Source organism: Arachis duranensis, chromosome 7, assembly GCF_000817695.3.
Source record: "Arachis duranensis cultivar V14167 chromosome 7, aradu.V14167.gnm2.J7QH, whole genome shotgun sequence".
Taxonomy (NCBI): domain Eukaryota; kingdom Viridiplantae; phylum Streptophyta; class Magnoliopsida; order Fabales; family Fabaceae; genus Arachis; species Arachis duranensis.
This window is the reverse complement of record NC_029778.3, coordinates 7,100,239-7,120,639: the sequence shown is the minus strand read 5'-3', so window position 1 is coordinate 7,120,639 and position 20,401 is coordinate 7,100,239. Positions and strand designations below refer to the sequence as shown.

Below are 20,401 nucleotides of genomic sequence, written 5' to 3'. Positions count from 1 at the left end.
ACGGTAAAAAAGCTAAATTTTATTATTTTAAATTTTTGTTATTAATTTTAATAATATATTTATTTTTTAAATAATATATGTATGATAAAAAAAATATGTTTATTTGTTTGGAGTACAAATTTTATTATTATATTTGTATGTTCATAATTTAAATTATACTTTTAAATACTTTGAATATATTTATTTTATTATATTATATTTTACATATAAATATATGTTCCATCACGTAACTAAATAAAGATATATTTTTTTAATAAAAAAATTTAATAACCAAATTAACCATTAATTATGTGGGTAAGCAGTGATTCACGCCAAAAAGAAGCACTGGCTGTACTATACTGGGAAGAGAGGTTGTATGGGAGGGCATGGTGATGACGTTAGCACTTTTTGTCACGAATGTGACGGTGCTTGGAAGGACCAAATCTAGGTAATGAAGTGATAAACAAAGAATGGAGGAGTGGAATATGCTTCAATTAACGGGAGTGGAGTTTTAATATTTTAAGAATAATAAATTATAAAATAACCCAACTATGGTTAAGATAAGGACCAACTACAACGTGACACATAATGAAAAGTAACTTACATGTTATTTTAGAGGGGTTGAGTAGCATTCACCTATATATTATACATATCTTAGCATTTTTTTTATGCAATCATATATAATCAGGAATCTGTATGTCTACTGTCGTGTATGAACTCAAATTATTTCACTTAAAAAGTGTATATATATCATAATCAACATCATACGATTTCAACTCTACACGGATTGGATATATTATCATGAATTAATCACGCTTTGTACTGTTGATGCTTAGTGGCCGATGAGTATTTATTTTAACTCAATATTAAACAAAATATAAAAATATTAATTTTTATATTTTTTAGCTTTTGTATCTTATTTTTAAAATGCTATCTTATCATATTCTCATAATCAAATATAGGCAAATTGTTTTTTACTTGGGGAAGTGATGACAAGGTCGATGAAGAAAATCCCTCAGAAAAATATGATGGATTCTTTCCACCAAACTATGCTGTAATTTGCCAAGCTATCAAAACTGCATACGTGTCTTCTGTTGGTGTTTCTGGACAAGGTATATATTATTGCTTGTTAACTCTTTAAATAGTGATGGATTAACAAAATTTGAACACACCATCAACACTTACATATAAGCATAACAAAAAGAATGTTATGGATTAAAGTAAGACAAAAACAAGAAAAAAATATATATTAATCACTTAGAATTATTTATTTCAACTTAAAGTGTTGCGATTCCTAGCTAGTCGTTTTCTTGATTTCTTCGTCATTCTCGTAGCTAGGCTTGGTGGTTGGAGATGTTGATGATGATTATAGAACACTATGATTACATTGAAATGATTATTATTATTATTATTATTATTATTAAGCATAACAAAAAGAATGTTATGGATATAACTCTCAAGGGATTAGAGTAAAAAAAATGGACTAATATTGATTTAAAAGACAAAAATAAGATAAAAAATATTAGTCACTTAGAATTATTTATTTAGATCTTTTAATTTAAAGTGTTGGTATAAGTAAGGGTAAAAATAAGCTAGATCAAATTTTGTTTTTAACAGATAAAATCTATCATATGAATATGGTTAATTAATTTGGGTTTAATTTGTAGTCTGTTATAAACTTTTTTTTTAAGTATTAAATTTTGTTTGTTATTCAGTTTGATTTAACTTGAAACTTATTAAAAGACTTGACATTTTTTTATAAAAATAAAAAAATTTAAAAATATTATTTAAAAAATATTTTTAATAAAAGTATAATAAATTTAAAATATTTAATTATTTTATTAATAATAAAAAATTATTCATATATGTAATTATGTTTTAGTTGATTCAAATAAATTTGTCAGATCAATAAAATTAATTAATGAGCGTAAACTTGATTTATTAGGTAAAAACTCAGGTAAAGTCGACTTCACGTGAAGTTGATATTTGAGAGTTATTGGATAAAAATTTAGTCAAATCAGTCAAATCATCTAACAGCTCTCAAGTATCAACTTCACGTAAAATCGACTTCACTTGAGTTTCCACCAATTTATTAATATATTAAAACTTTTAAAAAATAAAACTTTTAAAAAAATAAGATTTTGTGCCTATTTTATAACAGATTTAATTAAATAAAAAAAATAAACGGCAGGTTTATGACAAACCACTTAGCCTATTTTCATCCCTAGGTATAAGTGTGTGAGCTTTTATAACCAAAGATAAAAAAAAAACTTTATAATAAAGTGTAAAAAGACTATTGCACGAGGGAATAAGAGAGAGACCCATTCACACTGTCTGCATTATTACCGAAAGGAAGATAGAGCTGTATTATTCACACTATGATTACATTGAAATGATTATTATTATTAAGATATATTGGTTCAAATAATTATTGCATATGGTTGTTAAGTGTTAAATAAGGTAAGAAAGGCAAAGAAGAATCACCAATGGAGTAATCAACTGTTGAAGACACTCATGAAAAACGCTTCTGAGGCATTCACTGGAACTGGCGGTAAACCCTCTGATGATTGGAAAGGTGACTTCGAGGAAATAAATGATGCTTTAAATCAACGACAGAACACGCCGGAAGGTATCTGCGTACTATTCTGGACTAGTATATATTTTAGTTAGAGGACAGAAATGATTTAATAATTACATAAATATTTATTTGAGCCTTGATATCATCTATATAATATAAAATAATGATTTAGTGTGATATATAATTGATAGCCCATGAACATCATGATGGCGACGACAAGGAGGAACACGAAGATGACGACGATGACGAGGAGAAAATGACACCGTTCTTAGTGGCAGCAAAGTACGGCATAGTTGAATTGGTGGAAGAGATTCAATCTAGGATACCAAGTGCCATCTACAACACCAACTTAAAGAAGCGAAACGTGTTGCTGGTGGCAGTGATAAATAAGCAACCCCTTGTTATTGAGAAATTGAAGAACATACTATCGACTTCGAAACCAAAAGTTTGGGAGAACATGGTGCTGGCAACAGATTGTGAGGAGAACACAATGTTGCATTTGGCGGCAAAACAGCCTCTTGGCAAGGACAAGCCTTGGGGCATAGCTGGCTCTGCTTTGCAAATGATGTGGGAAATCAAGTGGTTTAAGGTATATCATTAACTCATAATAAATTAGAAGCATATTCTCAATACATATATAATTTTAGATATAAAGATTAAAAATTATCTATTTTTATCTCAAACTATAAATCCTAGAAAGTTAGAATTAAAAAAGAAAATTGACTGCTAATTAAAGGTAGATTCCAAACTTATTCAGAGATTATTTCTGTAATTTAGAACAAGTAACACAACCTATTACCTTGTTGCATGCAGTATATTAATGAGATTGTGCCGGAACACTTTTACTTCAGAAATAACAATGAAAAAAAAACCGCCGGAGAGATCTTTGCCGAATACCACAAAGATCTCATCAAAGATAGCAGCGAGTGGCTGAAGGACACATCGGAATCTTTCTCCTTGGTGGCAGCGCTCATTGCCGGTGTGTCCTTCGCTACAAGCAGCTCAGTGCCAGGAGGCAACGGCGACAACGGCCAGGCACCACTAGCCGGTCGACCGGCATTCGATACATTTGCCATCGCCTCCCTCATTGGACTTTGCTTCTCCGTGACGGGACTGATAATGTTCCTGGCCATCCTGACATCTCGGAAAGAAGCCAGCGATTTTCGTCGGAGTTTGCCGTGGAAACTCCTTGTAGGGTTGAGCTCACTCTTTGTGTCTATCATAGCAATGTTTGTTGCATTTTACTCCGGCCATTACTTTCTCATCCAACACAAGTACAGGACATTGTTGTTTCCTCTTTATACAGCCACTTCTTTTCCGGTGGCTTTCTTTGCCGTGGCGCAGTTTCCACTCTATCTTGATCTTTTGATAGCCATAGTCAAGGAGGTGCCACGCCCAAATTATAAAAGTAATAATCTGTTATAATTTCATATTTGTACACTAAAATCAACCACTAATATATTTAGGTATAAATATATGTGTGTTTGAATTTATTTTTAATGTGTATTTATATTTTAATATATATTTCATACTAATAACTAATTTTGATAATTGATTTTAATATACACCTAACATAATACATACTACATATATGTGTAGTATTCCATTCCTATCATTTGTGGTTTGTACTTTCTACATATATATGTTGGTTGTTTCTCACTTAATAAACAAAGTATGGTATATGTTTTATTAATGTATGATTTAAGCTTTATTGAGGCATAGTATTCTCTCTTTATATTCGTTACAAGTCCCATACTTTTTTAAAATATATTTTTTGGATAATTTATAAATGTGAGATATTCTCTCTTTATAAATATATTTTTTAAAATTAAATTAAACTAAATTAATCTCAATTATAATATGATATGAGAAGTTCAGCACATATCCGATCTAATATTACTGAACCTCCAAATAATTATTTTTAGACGTATAAAAAGAACATACTACAAATCTCACATCTATAAAAAATAAACCTATTTAATCTCATTTATAATAATATCAAAGCAATTATTAACCAGCAACACCATGCAAAAATCCAAGATTTGGGACCAAGAATATAGAGGGTGAAAAAGAGATGTATGTGTTATATGGAACTGATCTGACTTGTTCTTAATTAACAACATGTTGCTTTTGAGCATGTAAGGAATCTTGGTATCTGAGGTATATATATATATATATGTACATGCATCATGCATGGTTGAGTAACAATGATGAAAGATGAAGACGATTAGAGGAGAGATGATATGATATGAGAGAAATTGAATTTCTCATTCTTTGTAAGGTTCTCTTGTATTCAGAGAAAGGTGCAGTGTATATAAGTTCTATTTATATGGCAAGCTGATACCAATTCTGTTAATTAGCCTAATCACAAAACTATGTAATCCTAACTGAATTGTAATCACTACTCTAATTGTTACAACTGAATTTCCTTATCAAGTAACTTCTTGTTTTAATTTGACCCAAGTTCATCTACTTCTGTAGACAGTAGTGCCTTTACTGTCATATACCTCAACAAAGTATTTTTATGTTATCAAACTCATACCGTATTTGGTTGCTTGCTTTTTCCTGATGAACCTGTTATTTTACAAATTTATATTATGCTGTCTTGTATATAATACTTGTTTACAAATTTATGATACATATGTTTATTATGTATTTACCATATTATTGATAAAATCTTAAAAAATGGGAAGTTTGGTGCACATATACAAGTATTCCGCAATATTAATTAATATATTAGGTTTGAATATGTGACCTGAAAGTCATACAATAATAAATTAATAACTAATCGTTGCTTTAAAGTAACTCTTTTAGTTTTTTTTTTTAATATTAGTTTTATAAAAAAATATAAATATTAGTTTATCAGTTAGTTTTTAAATTTTAATATTTTCTGTAGACTTTAATATTATAATGGAAGAAATCTCTTTATTAATAGGCCCTGAACATCTGAATAATTAATAGGGCCGGGGCTGATTTTTCATTGACATACTAGACAAATTCACTGTGTAGCGATGAAGGATACTCCTTCCGGAATTTGCAGCAGGGTACGAGGAGGGCTCTCATGGAGGTTTTATGCTAAGATAGTGTAACGCGTTACTATTATTTAGTCTATTGATGTTTGATTAACACTATTGCTTTAGTTTTGTGTTGGTTCCTAAATATAAATCCATTATTGTGCACGTACTTAAAGCTTAAAGTTTTAATTACTTTCAACAACGCCGGAATCTCCACTCAATATTTTATTCTTTCCTTGTCATCTAAATAAAGTTAAAAGCATGAAGCAAGAAATTGATAAAGGGATTATATTATTTACGCACGTAAAATTGAGATGGCTAGAAATCTTTTTTAGCGTCTTACGTGGTTAATTAAAATAAATTCAATAATAAAATAATCAAAAATATTATTTATACACTAAAATTAACTACTAATGTATTTGTATATAAATATATGTGTAATTTAATTTATTTTTAATATATATTTATATTTTAACATATATTTTATATTAATAATTAATTTTAGTGACTGATTTTAGTATATATATAGCATTACTTTTTTAATGTATAATTTAATATATATTTAATATTAATAATAAATTTTAGTGATTAATTTTAATATATTGGTTGTTATTAGCAAAATGGGCAATCCATATAGGTATGGTAACACACACAAGATGCTAACAACACTGATATAAATCAACATTAGTTCCAAAATAAAGCCATATAATTTCCACTTGTACAAACATGTCATCGACAAACGAAGTAAATAAAGAAGAAGAAGGAATTGGAATAGAACTGGCCGGAGCCGATGAAGAACTGCGTGAAAAGCTAGTCCAATACACACTAGAAGGCAATTGGATTGAAGTAAAGAAGATTTACCGCTCAATCCCAAAGTCCCGAACCATAACGGTTAACAATTCTGAGGACACGGCGTTGCACGTGGCGGTGGATTTGGACGAAGAAAATGTTGTTAAAGATCTTGTGAGTATAATCGTAGAGCATGAAAAGAGTGCTCTGAAGAAAGGGAACAAGCACGGCGATACACCTCTCCATGTGGCGGCGTCGAGGGGGTTTGCGAGACTGTGCAAGTGCATCATCGGGGAGAATGAGGAGAGGATAGAGTTGAGGACATTGAAGAACAACAATGGGGAGACACCATTGTTTCTTGCTGCTTTGAATGGGAACAAAAAAGCATTCGCCTACCTCTCTCAAACATTTCATGATCGTCACCAAATTATTTTGCCTCATCTTGTGCGTCATCATCAGGATAGTATTCTTCATTGTGTTATCCAGAGGGAATATTTCGGTAAGCTACCTAATTTTTATATATATTATTTTTTATCTCACATTTATCTTTAATAGAGTATTTTTATTTTAAGAATAATCATTAAAAAAATTTTGAACGCATTAGTTGTGAAAGGAAAGTATATATTCAAATATATTATCGGTTGAATAATATTATTTGTGAAAAGTATTTTTTTTGTTGACATTATATATTTTAAAAGATTTTGGATACGAGGATATATACATACATTGATTGCTTATTTAATTTGTTGGTATCTGTATATATATTGCTATGGTGGATCGGAACAGATTTAGCAGTGATAATAGCGCATAATTTTCCTATGCTTACTACACTTCGAAATGAGCATGGATGCACCCCTCTCAAAGTTCTTGCTACTAAGCCCTCGGCTTTCCCAAGTGGAATCAAATTTTCATGGTGGAAGCGGATCCTCTATCACTGTAGGTTTTTGTATATCTAAACACTATACACATATAATAGCTATTAATAAGATAAGAGGCATCAGAATTTATTATTGTTTATTATTATTTAATTATTAATTCAATATTTTTAATATAATTAATAATCTAACAATATATTTTATTTTATATTTTTAATTATTTATAATTAATTGATGATTAAAAATAATAAATTCGAGTGATTCTCTAGTATTCGACAATAAAAAATTGTGTCAATATTATTATCATGTTGAGCAATAGTGTTTTGGTTATTAATCAAAGTGTAGTTATATTTTTTTCTTGTTAACTTATTTTACTTTTCTTTTCTTTTCTTTGCTTTTTCGAAAGGTATTCTCGTAGAGCCACTGAATGCTGAGCATAGACTGAAGAAGATTCGAGAAAAGATGGAGGCTAAATCCGAAGAAAAGTTCCCAAAGAATTACGCCACATTATGGGACTTCATTAGTAAGTGGATGTTGGAAAATAAAAGAACAAGGCACACACACAAAGAATATAAAATGAAAAAGAATGTATGTATTGAATGTATTTGTGTGTTGTGTTTTAAAATGATTATTACATACGTATTTATATTTTTCTTTGACACCTAAATTTAATACATTTTAATAAACAAATAGTTTAAATTAAAATTAAATATAGATAATTTATTCAAACTATGATTTCTATTCATTCTTGAATTTTAACCATCTAGTTTATTTTTAACATCCTCCCTTAAACTTGATAATTTTCTGACTCCAATCATAATCCTTAACTTTTGAAAAGCATCATATTTCAGAGGTTTTATGAAAATGTCAGCAACTTGATCAAGTGATTTCACATACTCAACCTCCACATGCATGTTCTCAATACATTGTCGAATGAAATGATACTTTGTTTCTATGTGCTTGCTTCTGTCGTGAAACACTGGATTCTTTGCCAGGGCAATCGCTGACTTATTGTCCATCATGATCTTGGTGGATTCAGCTTGCTCAAAATGAAGTTCCTTCAGTAGTATCTTCAGCCAAATTGCATGACATGCACATGCAGTGGCAGCAACATATTCAGCTTCACAAGTTGAAAGAGTGACTATAGGTTGTTTCTTTGAACACCAAGAAATTGCATTATTTCCTAAAAAGAAAACAAAGCCAGTAGTACTCTTCCTGTCGTCAATATCCCCAGCATAATCACTATCACAATAGCCCATTAATTTGAATTTATCTGAAGCTGAATAAAACATGCCATATTCAAGAGTGCCTCTAAGATAGCGAAGAATTCTCTTGGCTGACTTCATGTGGGTTTCTGTTGGATTTTCCATGTAACGACTAACTAACCCAACCGAAAATAAAATGTCAGGTCTGGTACAGGTCAAATACCTTAAACTCCCAACGAGACTTCTGAATAATGTTTGATCAACTTTTCTTGCTCCTTCTTCCTCTTTGGAAAGTTTGACTCCACACTCCATAGGTGTATTGGTAGGATTGCAGTCTAGCATGTTGAGTTTCTTCAATAGCTCTCTTGCATAAGCCTCTTGTGAGATGAAAATTCCATCCTCCATTTGTTTCACTTCAATTCCCAAATAATAAGACATTAGTCCCATATCACTCATCTCAAATTCTTGAGCCATTACTTTCTTAAATTCTTCAAACATTATTTGATTATTTCCTGTGAATATAAGATCATCCACATAGACACAAACAAATAACAAATTTTCTTTTTCCTCTTTCACATAGAGTGCATATTCATGAATGCACCTAGTGAAACCATTATCCTAAAAATACGTATCAAGACGATCATTCCAAGCTCTTGGAGCTTGCTTCAGTCCATATAAGGCCCTTTTAAGCCTTAACACCTTATCTTCACAACCCTCAACAACAAAACCCAAAGGTTGTTCAATATAAACTTCTTCCAGAAGATTACCGTTCAGAAAAGCAGACTTTACATCCATTTGGTGGATTTTCCAATTGTTCTGTGCTGCAAGTGATAACAATAGCCTTATCGTCTCCAAGCGAGCAACTGGAGCAAACACCTCATCATAATCTATTCCTTGCTTCTGTTTATACCCTTTTGCAACAAGTCTTGCCTTATATCTTTCTACATCACCTTTAGAGTTCTTCTTAACTCTGTAAACCCATTTGACTCCAATAGCCTGATGACCACTTGGAAGTGATGCAAGTTCCCAAGTGTTGTTCTTCTCAATTGCTTGAATTTCTTCCTCCATAGCTTGTATCCATTTCTCATCTTTGATAGCTTCTTTAAAACTTAAAGGCTCATCATTGGAGAGTAAACACAATAAATTTTCATCTTCTAGTATTTCTGTTTGCTTATAGAGATCAGGGAGACTTCGATATCTGTGAGGGCCTTCGCTTGAACTAGAGGATGGAGATGACGATGATGATGCTAGTGGGGTTAAGGCTGGTGTTGAAGGATCGATTTCGCCTTGCACTTCTTGCATCGGGGCTTATTTTTCCTCAAAGTAAGGCAGAAAATCATAAGTGACTTCATTTTGTGTACTCCAGTCCCACTTTGTATTTTCTTCAAACTCAAAATCTCTGCTTATTATTACTTTATTATTGATGGGATTGAAGAATTTGTAGCCTTTAGTATTCTCCTCATAACCAATAAATACAAGCTTTTGGCTCCTATCATCAAGCTTCGATCTTTCTTGCTCAGGAATTTGGACATATGCAATAGATCCAAATACCCTTAAATGTGATACATTAGTCTTCAAACCACTCCATGCTTCTTGAGGTGTTATATCTCTCAAACTCTTGGTAGGTGAGCGGTTCTCCCCATAACTCTTTAGGTAATGACTTACTTTTTAACATCGTTCTTGCCATATTTAGAATTGTCCTATTCTTTCTTTCAGCAACTCCATTTTGTTGAGGCGATCTAGGAACAGTTAGGGGACGTCGAATACCATGATTTTCACAAAATATCTTGAATTCATTTGAAGTGAATTCTCCACCTCTATCAGTTCTGAGAGCTTTTATCTCATAGCCACCTTCTTTTTCAACGAGGGCTTTAAACTTCTTGAATGCTTCAAATGCTTCGCTCTTTTGCTTCAAGAAATAAACCCATGTTTTTCTGGAATAATCATCAATGAAAAGCAAAAAATAGGCGCTCTTACCAAGTGATAAAGGCTTGATAGGTCCACAAACATCCGCGTGGATAAGTTGAAGTGGCTTGGTAGCTCTTGATTTGGACTGCTTTGGAAAACTCTTTCTTGAATGTTTTCCAAGCAAGCAAGCTTCACATAACTGATGAGGATGATCAATTGTTGGAATTCCTTTAACCATCTTCTTTGTTCCCAATTCTTTGAGCCCACCAAAATTTAAATGTCCATATCTCATATGCCAAATCCATGGTGGATCTTCAATACACGACTTCAAACATATAGCTCCACCGCTTCTCATGTTTAACAAGAACATACGATTTCTTGTCATAGAAACCTTAGCAATAAGATTTCTATTTTTATCTCTAAGCCAAAGATAGCGATCTTCCATGACTATCTTGCAACCATTCTCCATAAGTTGCCCAATATTCAAGATATTATTCTTCATCTTTGGGATGTAATAAACATTGGAAAGAATCTTATGACTTCCATTCTTCAGCTCGAATAGAATCGTCCCTTTGCCATTAATCTCTACTTTTGATTCATCACCAAAATGCACGTGTCCTTTTACATTGGTGTCGAGTGCTACAAATTTACTCCTATCACCTGTCATATGGTTGCTAGCTCCATTGTCAAGATACTACGTACTATCTTCAGAATTTTGATATTCCTTGAGCGTAAGGAATAATGTTGGTTCTTCAACATCTTCACTGTGCACAACAAGTTTATTTTCTTCTTCTTTGGATGTCTGACACTCCCAAGAATAATGTCCATCCTTTCCACATGAATAACATTCAATGTGTCTTTTGTCAACGGTTCTTCCTCTTCCACGACCTCGAGAAAAATTTTGATTTCTTTTCTCTTGAGAATAATTTTTCTCATCTCTTCCTCTTCCGTAACCACGTCCTCGTCCTCGTCCACGGCCTCGACCTCGTCCTTGTCTTCCATTTTCGTTGGTTTCTCCTCTAGCATTCCACGAAAGTTTTGCCTGCAAGACATGCTCCACACGTTCTTGCTTGCCTTTATCCATTCTTTCTTCATGGGCTCGTAAGGAACCATTCAACTGATCGATGGACATCTTATCCAAATCTTTGGACTCCTCAATGGCTACCACAACATGATTAAATTTTGAGTTGAGAGAACGAAGGATTTTCTCAACAACACGAACATCGTCTAATTTTTCTCCAAGCCTTTTCATTTGGTGCACTACCGTCAAAACTTTGGTGAAATAATCCGAAATGGATTCAGTCTCCTTCATCATTAGAGACTCAAACTCAGCCCTTAGAGTTTGAAGACGAACTTTCTTCACCTTTTCAACTCCCTTGATGGAATTTTGAAGAGTATCCCAAGCCTTTTTTGCGTTGGTTATATCAGCAATCTTCTCAAACATATCATCATCCAAGCCTTGATGAATGATAGTAAGTGCACATTGATCTTTCTTTCTTTTATTTTCTAATTCTTCCTTCTGAGCTTCCGTTAGCTTGTCCACATTCTCTGGTTCTACATAGCCTTTCTCAACCATCTCCCACACTCCTTGAGCACCGAGAATTGCTTTCATTCGAGCTGCCCATTTGTCATAGTTGAGCTTAGATAATTGCGGGTATTGAAAAGATAAAGTAGTTCCTTTTGACGAAGACATTTTATAAGTGGCTCTGATACCACTTTGTTGGAAAATAAAAGAACAAGGCACACACACAAAGAATATAAAATGAAGAAGAATGTATGTATTGAATGTATTTGTGTGTTGTGTTTTAAAATGATTATTACATACGTATTTATACCTTTCTTTGACACCTAAATTTAATACATTCTAATAAACAAATGGTTTAAATTAAAATTAAATATAGATAATTTATTCAAACTATGGTTTCTATTCATTCTTGAATTTTAACCATCAAGTTTATTTTTAACAGTGGATGCATTTTCATGCTAGCATTATTTTTAGAGAGTAAAAATAATGGCATGAATGAACAAGTAGCTTGACTAAAATATTAATTAAGTAGTATTTGGTTTGTATTCTGCTGACAACAGGGATATGTTGGTGGGAAAAAGATCAGGAAGCAGACATAGAGAAATCCATTAAGAATCATGATGATAGTCCATTTTACCCACCAAATTATGAAACGGTTCTCCAAATTATCAGTTCTATATACGTGCTCGTTTTTGGTCTCCACGGTGTCGGTATGTCTTCCTTCTTTTCTTTGATGACGTCATCAAAATTATTTTGATCATAGCAAACTTATATGAGCCTCAATGTATGTGCTTCAAAAGCGGTAAAGGAAATAAGAAAGACAAAGAAAAAACACAAATGGAGTGGTCAATTATTGGACGCACTGATGGAACGCCCTTACGAAGCATTCGCAGGAAAGGCGGGAGAGCGACCCGATCCTCGCGGATGGGATATCCAACCTGAAGTCTATGATATCCGAAGACGCCACGGGAAACAGCAAGGTATTGATGAAAATTTATATCCAGTTTTTTTCATGTGAACAAAATTGATAACTAAAAATTATTAAATAACTTTGATTATTGCACGTGAGGTTTTGTCGCATATATCATATGAGATAAATTTAGAATTAAAATTGATGGTTTATCAGTGGCTAAGAGAAGGGGGTTGAATTTTAACTTTTTTTTTAATAACACTTGCTGTTTTTCAGAGTACTTGAGGAGATATTTTTATTTTTGTCTCGTGTCTAGTCAAGAGACATTTTGTTTTTGTCTCGTAACTAGCCAAGAGATATTTTTCAGTTTTGTCTCCTATGCAGCAGAAACAGAGATAGAGTAGAAGAGAGAGAAAATCACACCAAGATGTATTCTAGTTCAGCTGCCAAGTGCAATGCAGCCTACATCCAGTCTTCATCAACAATGATGGAATTTCACTATAATCATCATGATTACATACACCAATTCTCCCTAGGAACTACCTTTCCTATCTAGGACAAGTCCAGAATCTAATCCCCAATCCTAAACTTGACTTGGTCACTGCCAAGCTTTCAACTGCTAAGTGCTAATCCAACTTGTAAGGGGATTCCCACAGAATCATGAAACATAACACAGATGTACAAAGGACCTCTAAGGACATCTATGGCTTTTTTTTTTAATTTTGCACTCTCTGGCTTTTTCCGCTCTATGGATTTTTCTTACAAACCTCACTGTTTGCCTTTTTTTATGAGACTTAAGACAGACAAAATTAAACAGAAAAATACAAAATAGAAAACATTGAAGGAGAAGAACTTCTGTTAGCTTAAGTAGCTATGAGAACTCTGTGCCTTGAACTCTCACTCCTTGCTTCAAGTCCTGGCTGTTCTCCCTTATTTATAGAAGGGGAAGCCTCCACGGTTGAAACTGTTGAACTAAGCTAAACTTCTTCTTCTTCAAGCAAAACCGGTTCGGCCAGAGAGAGAGGAGAGGAAACTGAATGTAAAACCCAACATGCAATTACCTCTGTGTCTTCCCTTTACACCAATCTTCACAAATCCGAGCCATCCATCTTGACTTGCACTCCAAGAAGGATCCCTAGCCCTTGATGAGTTCTTGATGATGACAGCTTCTTCTGCTCTAACTTCTACATCTTCTCCACGTAGCTACAGTAGCTACCTCCTGTGGTAGTTGATCAAAAATTGAGACAAGCCATCCCTTAAGGATCTTCTTCCTCTGACCGAATGGATCTCCACCATTTTTAGAGTATAGAGAGCTTGAGCTTACTTCACTATTTCTTACCTCTTTTGGCAAAGATCTCAGCCACTCCATACTTCAGATTTTCTTTTTCTTGAAGCCATCCTTACCATGGCCTCAAACTTGCTTCTGGCTTCTTCTTTTTGCTTCTGATTTCTTGCAAATGCTTCCATGTTTTTCTGATAGAAGTGACCGAGAATTATGAGAGAGAAGAGAGAAAAGAAAGAAAAATATTCAATGGATTTGAACAAATGAATCAAGATGAATTAATTTTACTTCCCTCTTACTTTAGGTAGCGTGTAGCACTAATGATGTCATCAAATCAATTGCATATTCTCTCTCATGTTTTCAATGCAAGTTAACTCAAGTTAATTGAATTTGAAATCCATTACAAATTAAAAGTGGAATCCGCTGAAAACATGAAACTTTGATTTCTATTAATATTGGTTTCGGACCAAGCAAACTTGTTTCAAGCAAAATGAATTTGGGCTAATAGTGATGATTAAATATGGCCCAATAATAAGATATTGCTTCAGCCATATCACTTAAACATTTTTTGAATAAGGCTGAAAACTTGAATTCACATTGGACTTGCAATTATTTTCTTTTTTGGCCTAAAGCCAAATTCTGCAAGTAACAAAAAATTATTAAATAGCACATTAAAATCAGATTAATAATTTTTGTAATTAATTCTATTAATAATGTTTGATCATCATTAACTTTAATTTGGAGTTTTTTAAACTCATCAAAAATAAATAAAATAAATATTTAGTAGATATTATCTTATTTTAACGTGTAGCTAAATAAACAAAATATATTTTTAATATAAAACTTTTTTATAAGAAGATGTTTTTAGTGAGTTTAAATATTTAACTCATTATATCTAATATTATTTTGTTGTTTAATAAGCATTAGACTAATTTATTATTTTCTTCGAAACATTTTTGAATCGTCGATCCAATACCTAAAATTGGTCCAACTAAGGTACTGACGATGAAGAGACACCATTTTTATTGGCTGCGAAGAATGGCATAGTTGAAATGGTGGTCAAGATTCGACGTCTGATACCAAGTGTGATCCACAACACTAACTCAAAGAAGGAAAACGTGGTGCTGGTGGCAGTGAAACACAGACAACCGCATGTTGTTGAGGCACTTAAAACAGAACTAAAAGATGAAGTTTGGAATACGTTGATTCAGGCAGTGGATGACGATGACAACACAGTTTTGCATTTAGCAGCACAAAAACAAGTAGGGAGAAAGCCTTGGAATGTTGCTGGCACTGCCTTAGAAATGATGTGGGATATAAAGTGGTGTCAAGTAAGATCTCAAATCACTTTTTCAAAAAACTTAAACCGATAAAAAATATGTATAATTTTTATATTTGCAGAGCATTCTTCATCACGAATGTATATGTACACGAAAAAATTTTAGGATTCAGCATTTTTATTAAAATTTGAACAATATTTAATTATAAAAAAGGGTATAATCTCATATTATTAGATATAATCTCAATAATAAAAATAATTAACAAAATAGTTAATAAACAATAAAAATGAGACCAATTAAATTAGTGAGTCTCTTGTATTATCTAATGTGATCATGTTAAGGAAACAAAAGAATAATAATTAAAATTTATCTTATTTAAAAAATTACTTTATATTTCTGTTTTTAACGTTGCAGTATATTAAGAGCCTTGTACCGCAACGTTTCTACTTTAGAAGCAACAGGGAGTCAAAGACAGCAGGGGAGATCTTTCAGACATCACACGAGAGTCTTGTGGAAAACGGCAGTGTGTGGTTGAAGGAAACATCGCAAGCATGCTCTGTGGTGGCAGCACTTGTTGCGGGTGTCTCCTTCGCCACAGCCAGCCAATTCCCTGGTGGCACCAACGGTGAAGGCAAGCCGCAACTAGAAGGCGAAGCAGCATTCCATGCATTCGCCATGGCTTCCCTCGTCGGCCTTTGCTTCTCTGTGACAGGACTCATAATGTTCCTGTGCATCCTCACATCTCGAAAAGAAGCCAAAGATTTTCGCAGGGCATTGCCGCTGAAACTGCTTCTAGGGTTGAGTTCCCTCTTCGTCTCTATTGTAGCCATGGTTGTATCTTTTTGCTCTGGCAATTTCTTCATCTTCAGTAGCAAGTATGAGAGTTTCCTCCTCTCCTTCTATGCAGCTACTTCCGTACCTTTCGCTCTCTATGCCTTGGCACAGTTTCCGCTATACTTTGATCTTCTAATTACTATTATCACTAGGGTGCCTTGGCCAAGTAATAAAGCTGACAATTTCTAAAGTTGTCATAATGTTCCATTATTCTTCTATGTCAATTTGGGCTTCCATTCGTTGTGCATGGGAGAATGAAAATTTTAATCTTTAAATTAACAATGTTTCGGAGATACTTTCAATGTCACAAACATGGAGGACGATACCTTCATGTTTTCCTACACATTATTCCTTGTACTTGTTCCTTATTTATTTGGTGGCATAGTTTTGGATGGCTAAGAATAATTATGTGTTGACTGACAAATAATCTTACAACATGTGGCATGTATGGTAACTCATAGAAAAGTGTAATAAAAGAGGAGTGTGATAAACGAACAAACACTAATTACAATGGCAAATATAAAAATTGTTCTCTAGAATAAGAATTTTTGTGAGATGAACTACTGGAGGGGATTGAAAAAAATTAGAGGCAACTAAAAAAAAGCTGGCCAATAATAGAAAAAAAGTGGTATTAAATAATTAAAATTATGCAATAAATAATTATATTCAACCATTTGTAATATTTTGCCAAGTTAATATAATTTGTAACAAATAATAAATGAAATCATATTTGTTACGGAAAAATTTTTTTCTATATATTATACTTATTTTAACTTAAAAAAAACATAATTTATTTCATTAATTATTTGAGGCAAGATTGATGGAAGTATGGAGTCAGTATTAACAAATACTAAGAAATTAGAAAATGATGTAAATGGACATTATTTTATCTTAATTTTATGTCACTGACTACAAATTGGTGCCTTAATTTATATAGAGTATTTTACTCAAATATTATTACTATAAAACAAAATATTTATATTATATTAATATTATATGTTATATAATTATAAATTTTAAATATTATAAAATAAAAAATAATTTTATTTATTTTATAATGATATTATTTTAGAATTATTTTAAATTATAAACTATTTTAATATTTTTATTATTTGTGTAATACATTATAAACACTATTTATCTTCTAATTTATTTAAGTTATAGCTATGTACGAATAAAATATTTTGTAAATAAATAACAAAATTAATATTTACCTGCATTTAAGAGTATATTCAAGAGTAAAATATACTAATAAATCATATTTTTGTCAATTTTTATTTTATTATTATAACACTTTTAGCTTATACTTTAGAAGGATCTTTTTATTATACGTTTAATAAATCATGCATTATGTGATTCTTCATCAATTTATTTGAAGGATCTTTTTGCATTTATATGCATTCCACACAAAAGGAAGAAGATATCGAAGAACGATTTACACGCAGGTATGTATTGTACGATACAAACAAGCAAGGTATGTGGACACTACAATATTTTTAGATTGAGGCAACATTTAAAAAGTGTTGCCTAAAGGCTGACAAAAAGTTGTTTTTGATCAATGGCAACACTTTTGGACCTAAGGCAACGTTTTTTGTCGACGTTGCATATACAGCCGTTGTCTTAGATCAAGGCAACACTTTTTTGTTTCAAAAGCAACGCTTTTGAGAGCAACACTTGGTAAGTGTTGCCTTTGGTTGAAAAACAACAACACTTCAAAGGTGTGTTTGAGACAACACTTTTGCAGTGTTGTCTCTTCTCTCATATTTTGGTCACTATTAAAAAGTGTTGCCTATTTGCAATAAAATGCAACTCTTTTATGTGTTGCTTATAAATTGGAATTTGCAATCCTTTGAAGTGTTGTCTATTTGCAATAAAATGCAACTCTTTTGTGTGTTGCTTATAAGTTAGAATTTGCAATCCATTGAAGTGTTACCTATTAGTTTTGAATATGCAACCCTTTAAAATATTGCCTTTTCTTTTGGATATGCAACCTATACAAGTGTTGTCTAATATTCAAAATATGCAACTAATAAAAGGGTTGCCTTTTTGATAAAAATAAAAATTATTTTTGTAATAAAAATATAAAAAAATAAAATTTACAATAAAATTTTTTGTTCATACATGTGTAATTATTTTAATTAATAAATAAATTTGTACACAATAAAAAATAATTATAAAAGAGACAAAATAACTAAAAATAAAATTCTAATTAAAATAGATATTAAAAAGTTCAATTAGTATTTCTAATACATGTTCATCAATAATTCTCAACAAAATAATAAAATTCTTGTCTAACAATAATTGTCATAACAAAATAGTAATTAATATTTATCAAAATAATGTCAATCTATTTGCATATTTTATATCTATGCTTGACTTTGTTGGAACAATCTGATAGTGTGTGGTATGATGAACTCAAAATCCTCTTGCCTCCACTGAGTCCAATAACTGCTGCATTTAAATGAATTGGGGTTTAGTTAAAGTTGCATTTTAAAAAAATTGAAACATAAAAGGTGCAATAATGGAAAATGATGCATGGTATGTGTTTGATGAAGTACCTGAGTAAACTGAGAAAGAGAAATGCAATGAAAAGATAAAAATGACTGAAACATAAATTTGAAGGGGGAAAAAATGAAAAGATAAAGATATGAAACAACTCCCTTGACAATTTCTGTCATTCCTGCGAATGAAACAGCAGTTACTAGAGTCTGTTGCAGTAATAACATGCATCACTCCCCAACATAGCCACATTATTTCAGCAATGAAGAAAAAATTTTCTTCCTCACAGTAGCACAACGCTACAAAAATAAGTAATTAAAAAAGAAAAAGAAAAAAAGATGATTGATTAAAAATAGCAAGAGTGTATTGCAGAAGTCACCATGAAGTAAGATGGCAGAAGACAGAGAAAGCAAAGGCCAAAAATGTTGATAGTCCATTCCCAATAAATGATAAATCACAAAAATTACTGCAAATTTTTTTGTTATACCTGGTCATCACTTTGGATCACGAGTTGATGAGGAAGGACGATCGTTGCCATTCGAACATTGCTTACTATTTATATCATGTGTTGATTCCTTGGCTCGTAATAAAGATAGTGCTTCATCAATATCTGTGCCAAGAGAACTCTGTTGCAAGAGAAGCTTCACAAGATCCTCCAAACTTTGGACTCTATCTTTTGTCTCATGAAGTTCAGTTTTCATTGAACTTATAGTCTCTGTATGTTGTTGCTTAATTTTAGCAATCTCCCGTTCTTTCTGCAGAGATGTTTTTGTGCTTGTCCTCCCATAACATCGAACTCTTCCTGGTTGTTCTTTGCCAAATACTGCAGTAAATGCTTTTTCGGGAGTGTCTCCAGCTTCTTGGTGGCTCTTAAGTTTATCCTATTAAAAGAAAACATAACAATTTTAGCTTGTTTCACTCACTGATTCTCATGCTTCTTTCCAAAATAGCCTAAAAGTAAAGGTGTTATGTCATGGCTATTTCCTCGGTTCAAGAAGAAGCATAGCAAGAATGTGATGATGAGTTCCCCAAACAGAACTGAATCCGAGAAAGTTTCTCAAGTTCTTAAGGACATGTGAATAGTTTCAATTAAGACACTCAAGAGGGAGTTAATAAAAGCAAATGAGAGTAGGGATGCAGCATTAATGGAAGTTTCTGAGATGAGAACTTCATTGGGGGAACTTTTAATACTTTTAATAATGATATAATGAACATATTAAAAGTTAAAACTTAAATTTTATGTCCTTTTCACAAAAATTATATTCACTTAATAATATGTATTTTAAAAACACACATTTTATTCAAGTTGATGGCTGAGAGCTCTGTTTACCAGTCATGTCCATATCAGCTACCCATTAAATATAAATAGATGACAGAAATTAAAGGATGATTTGATTAATTTCAAACCTAAAAATGCAAGCTGTCTTAAATTAATGCCTACCAAATCCCAAACTCTTAAAGGACACGGGAATTGACTTTGAAGGCTCTAAAATCAAGATATATACATATTACATACTATAACAATACATTTTTTTAGTTTAAACCCTCCGGTGGGAATCTTAAGGGTGGAAGAGAATCCAGGATTTTATATTCAGGATAGGATCTTAAGTTTTATATAGGACAATCTGACTTAAAATAATACTGTAAATTAAGGTAATTTTATTTTAGATCAATTTGTAAATTAAGGCAGTTCTACTTCAACTTATTATGACTTACAATAACA

At 32.1% G+C, this 20,401-nt stretch overlaps 4 protein-coding genes across 4 annotated transcripts in view; 3 read left to right on the top strand and 1 right to left on the bottom strand.

Moving 5' to 3' along the window:
* The window catches only part of LOC107496828 (uncharacterized), a 7,036-nt gene extending 3,054 nt beyond the window's left edge, over positions 1–3,982 (top strand). The window contains exons 4-7 of the mRNA XM_016118157.3: positions 942–1,091; positions 2,429–2,608; positions 2,749–3,146; positions 3,371–3,982. Coding sequence (XP_015973643.1) covers positions 942–1,091; positions 2,429–2,608; positions 2,749–3,146; positions 3,371–3,982 — 1,340 coding nt within the window. The remainder of the gene's footprint in view (positions 1–941; positions 1,092–2,428; positions 2,609–2,748; positions 3,147–3,370) is intronic.
* Positions 3,983–6,297: 2,315 nt separating this feature from the next.
* Positions 6,298–7,933, top strand: LOC107496827 (uncharacterized). The gene is made up of 4 exons (XM_052251468.1): positions 6,298–6,859; positions 7,147–7,296; positions 7,642–7,758; positions 7,929–7,933. Exons 1-4 carry the CDS (start codon positions 6,298–6,300, stop codon positions 7,931–7,933), a joined length of 834 nt encoding a protein of 277 aa, XP_052107428.1.
* A 7,184-nt stretch (positions 7,934–15,117) lies between these two features.
* Positions 15,118–16,368, top strand: LOC127740488 (uncharacterized). Its single transcript, XM_052251467.1, has 2 exons — positions 15,118–15,396; positions 15,760–16,368. The coding sequence occupies exons 1-2, from the start codon at positions 15,118–15,120 to the stop codon at positions 16,366–16,368; spliced, it is 888 nt and encodes a 295-aa protein (XP_052107427.1).
* A 2,632-nt stretch (positions 16,369–19,000) lies between these two features.
* The window catches only part of LOC127740487 (uncharacterized), a 3,898-nt gene continuing 2,497 nt past the window's right edge, over positions 19,001–20,401 (bottom strand). The window contains exon 3 of the mRNA XM_052251466.1: positions 19,001–19,559. Coding sequence (XP_052107426.1) covers positions 19,173–19,559 — 387 coding nt within the window. The 3' untranslated portion in view covers positions 19,001–19,172. The remainder of the gene's footprint in view (positions 19,560–20,401) is intronic.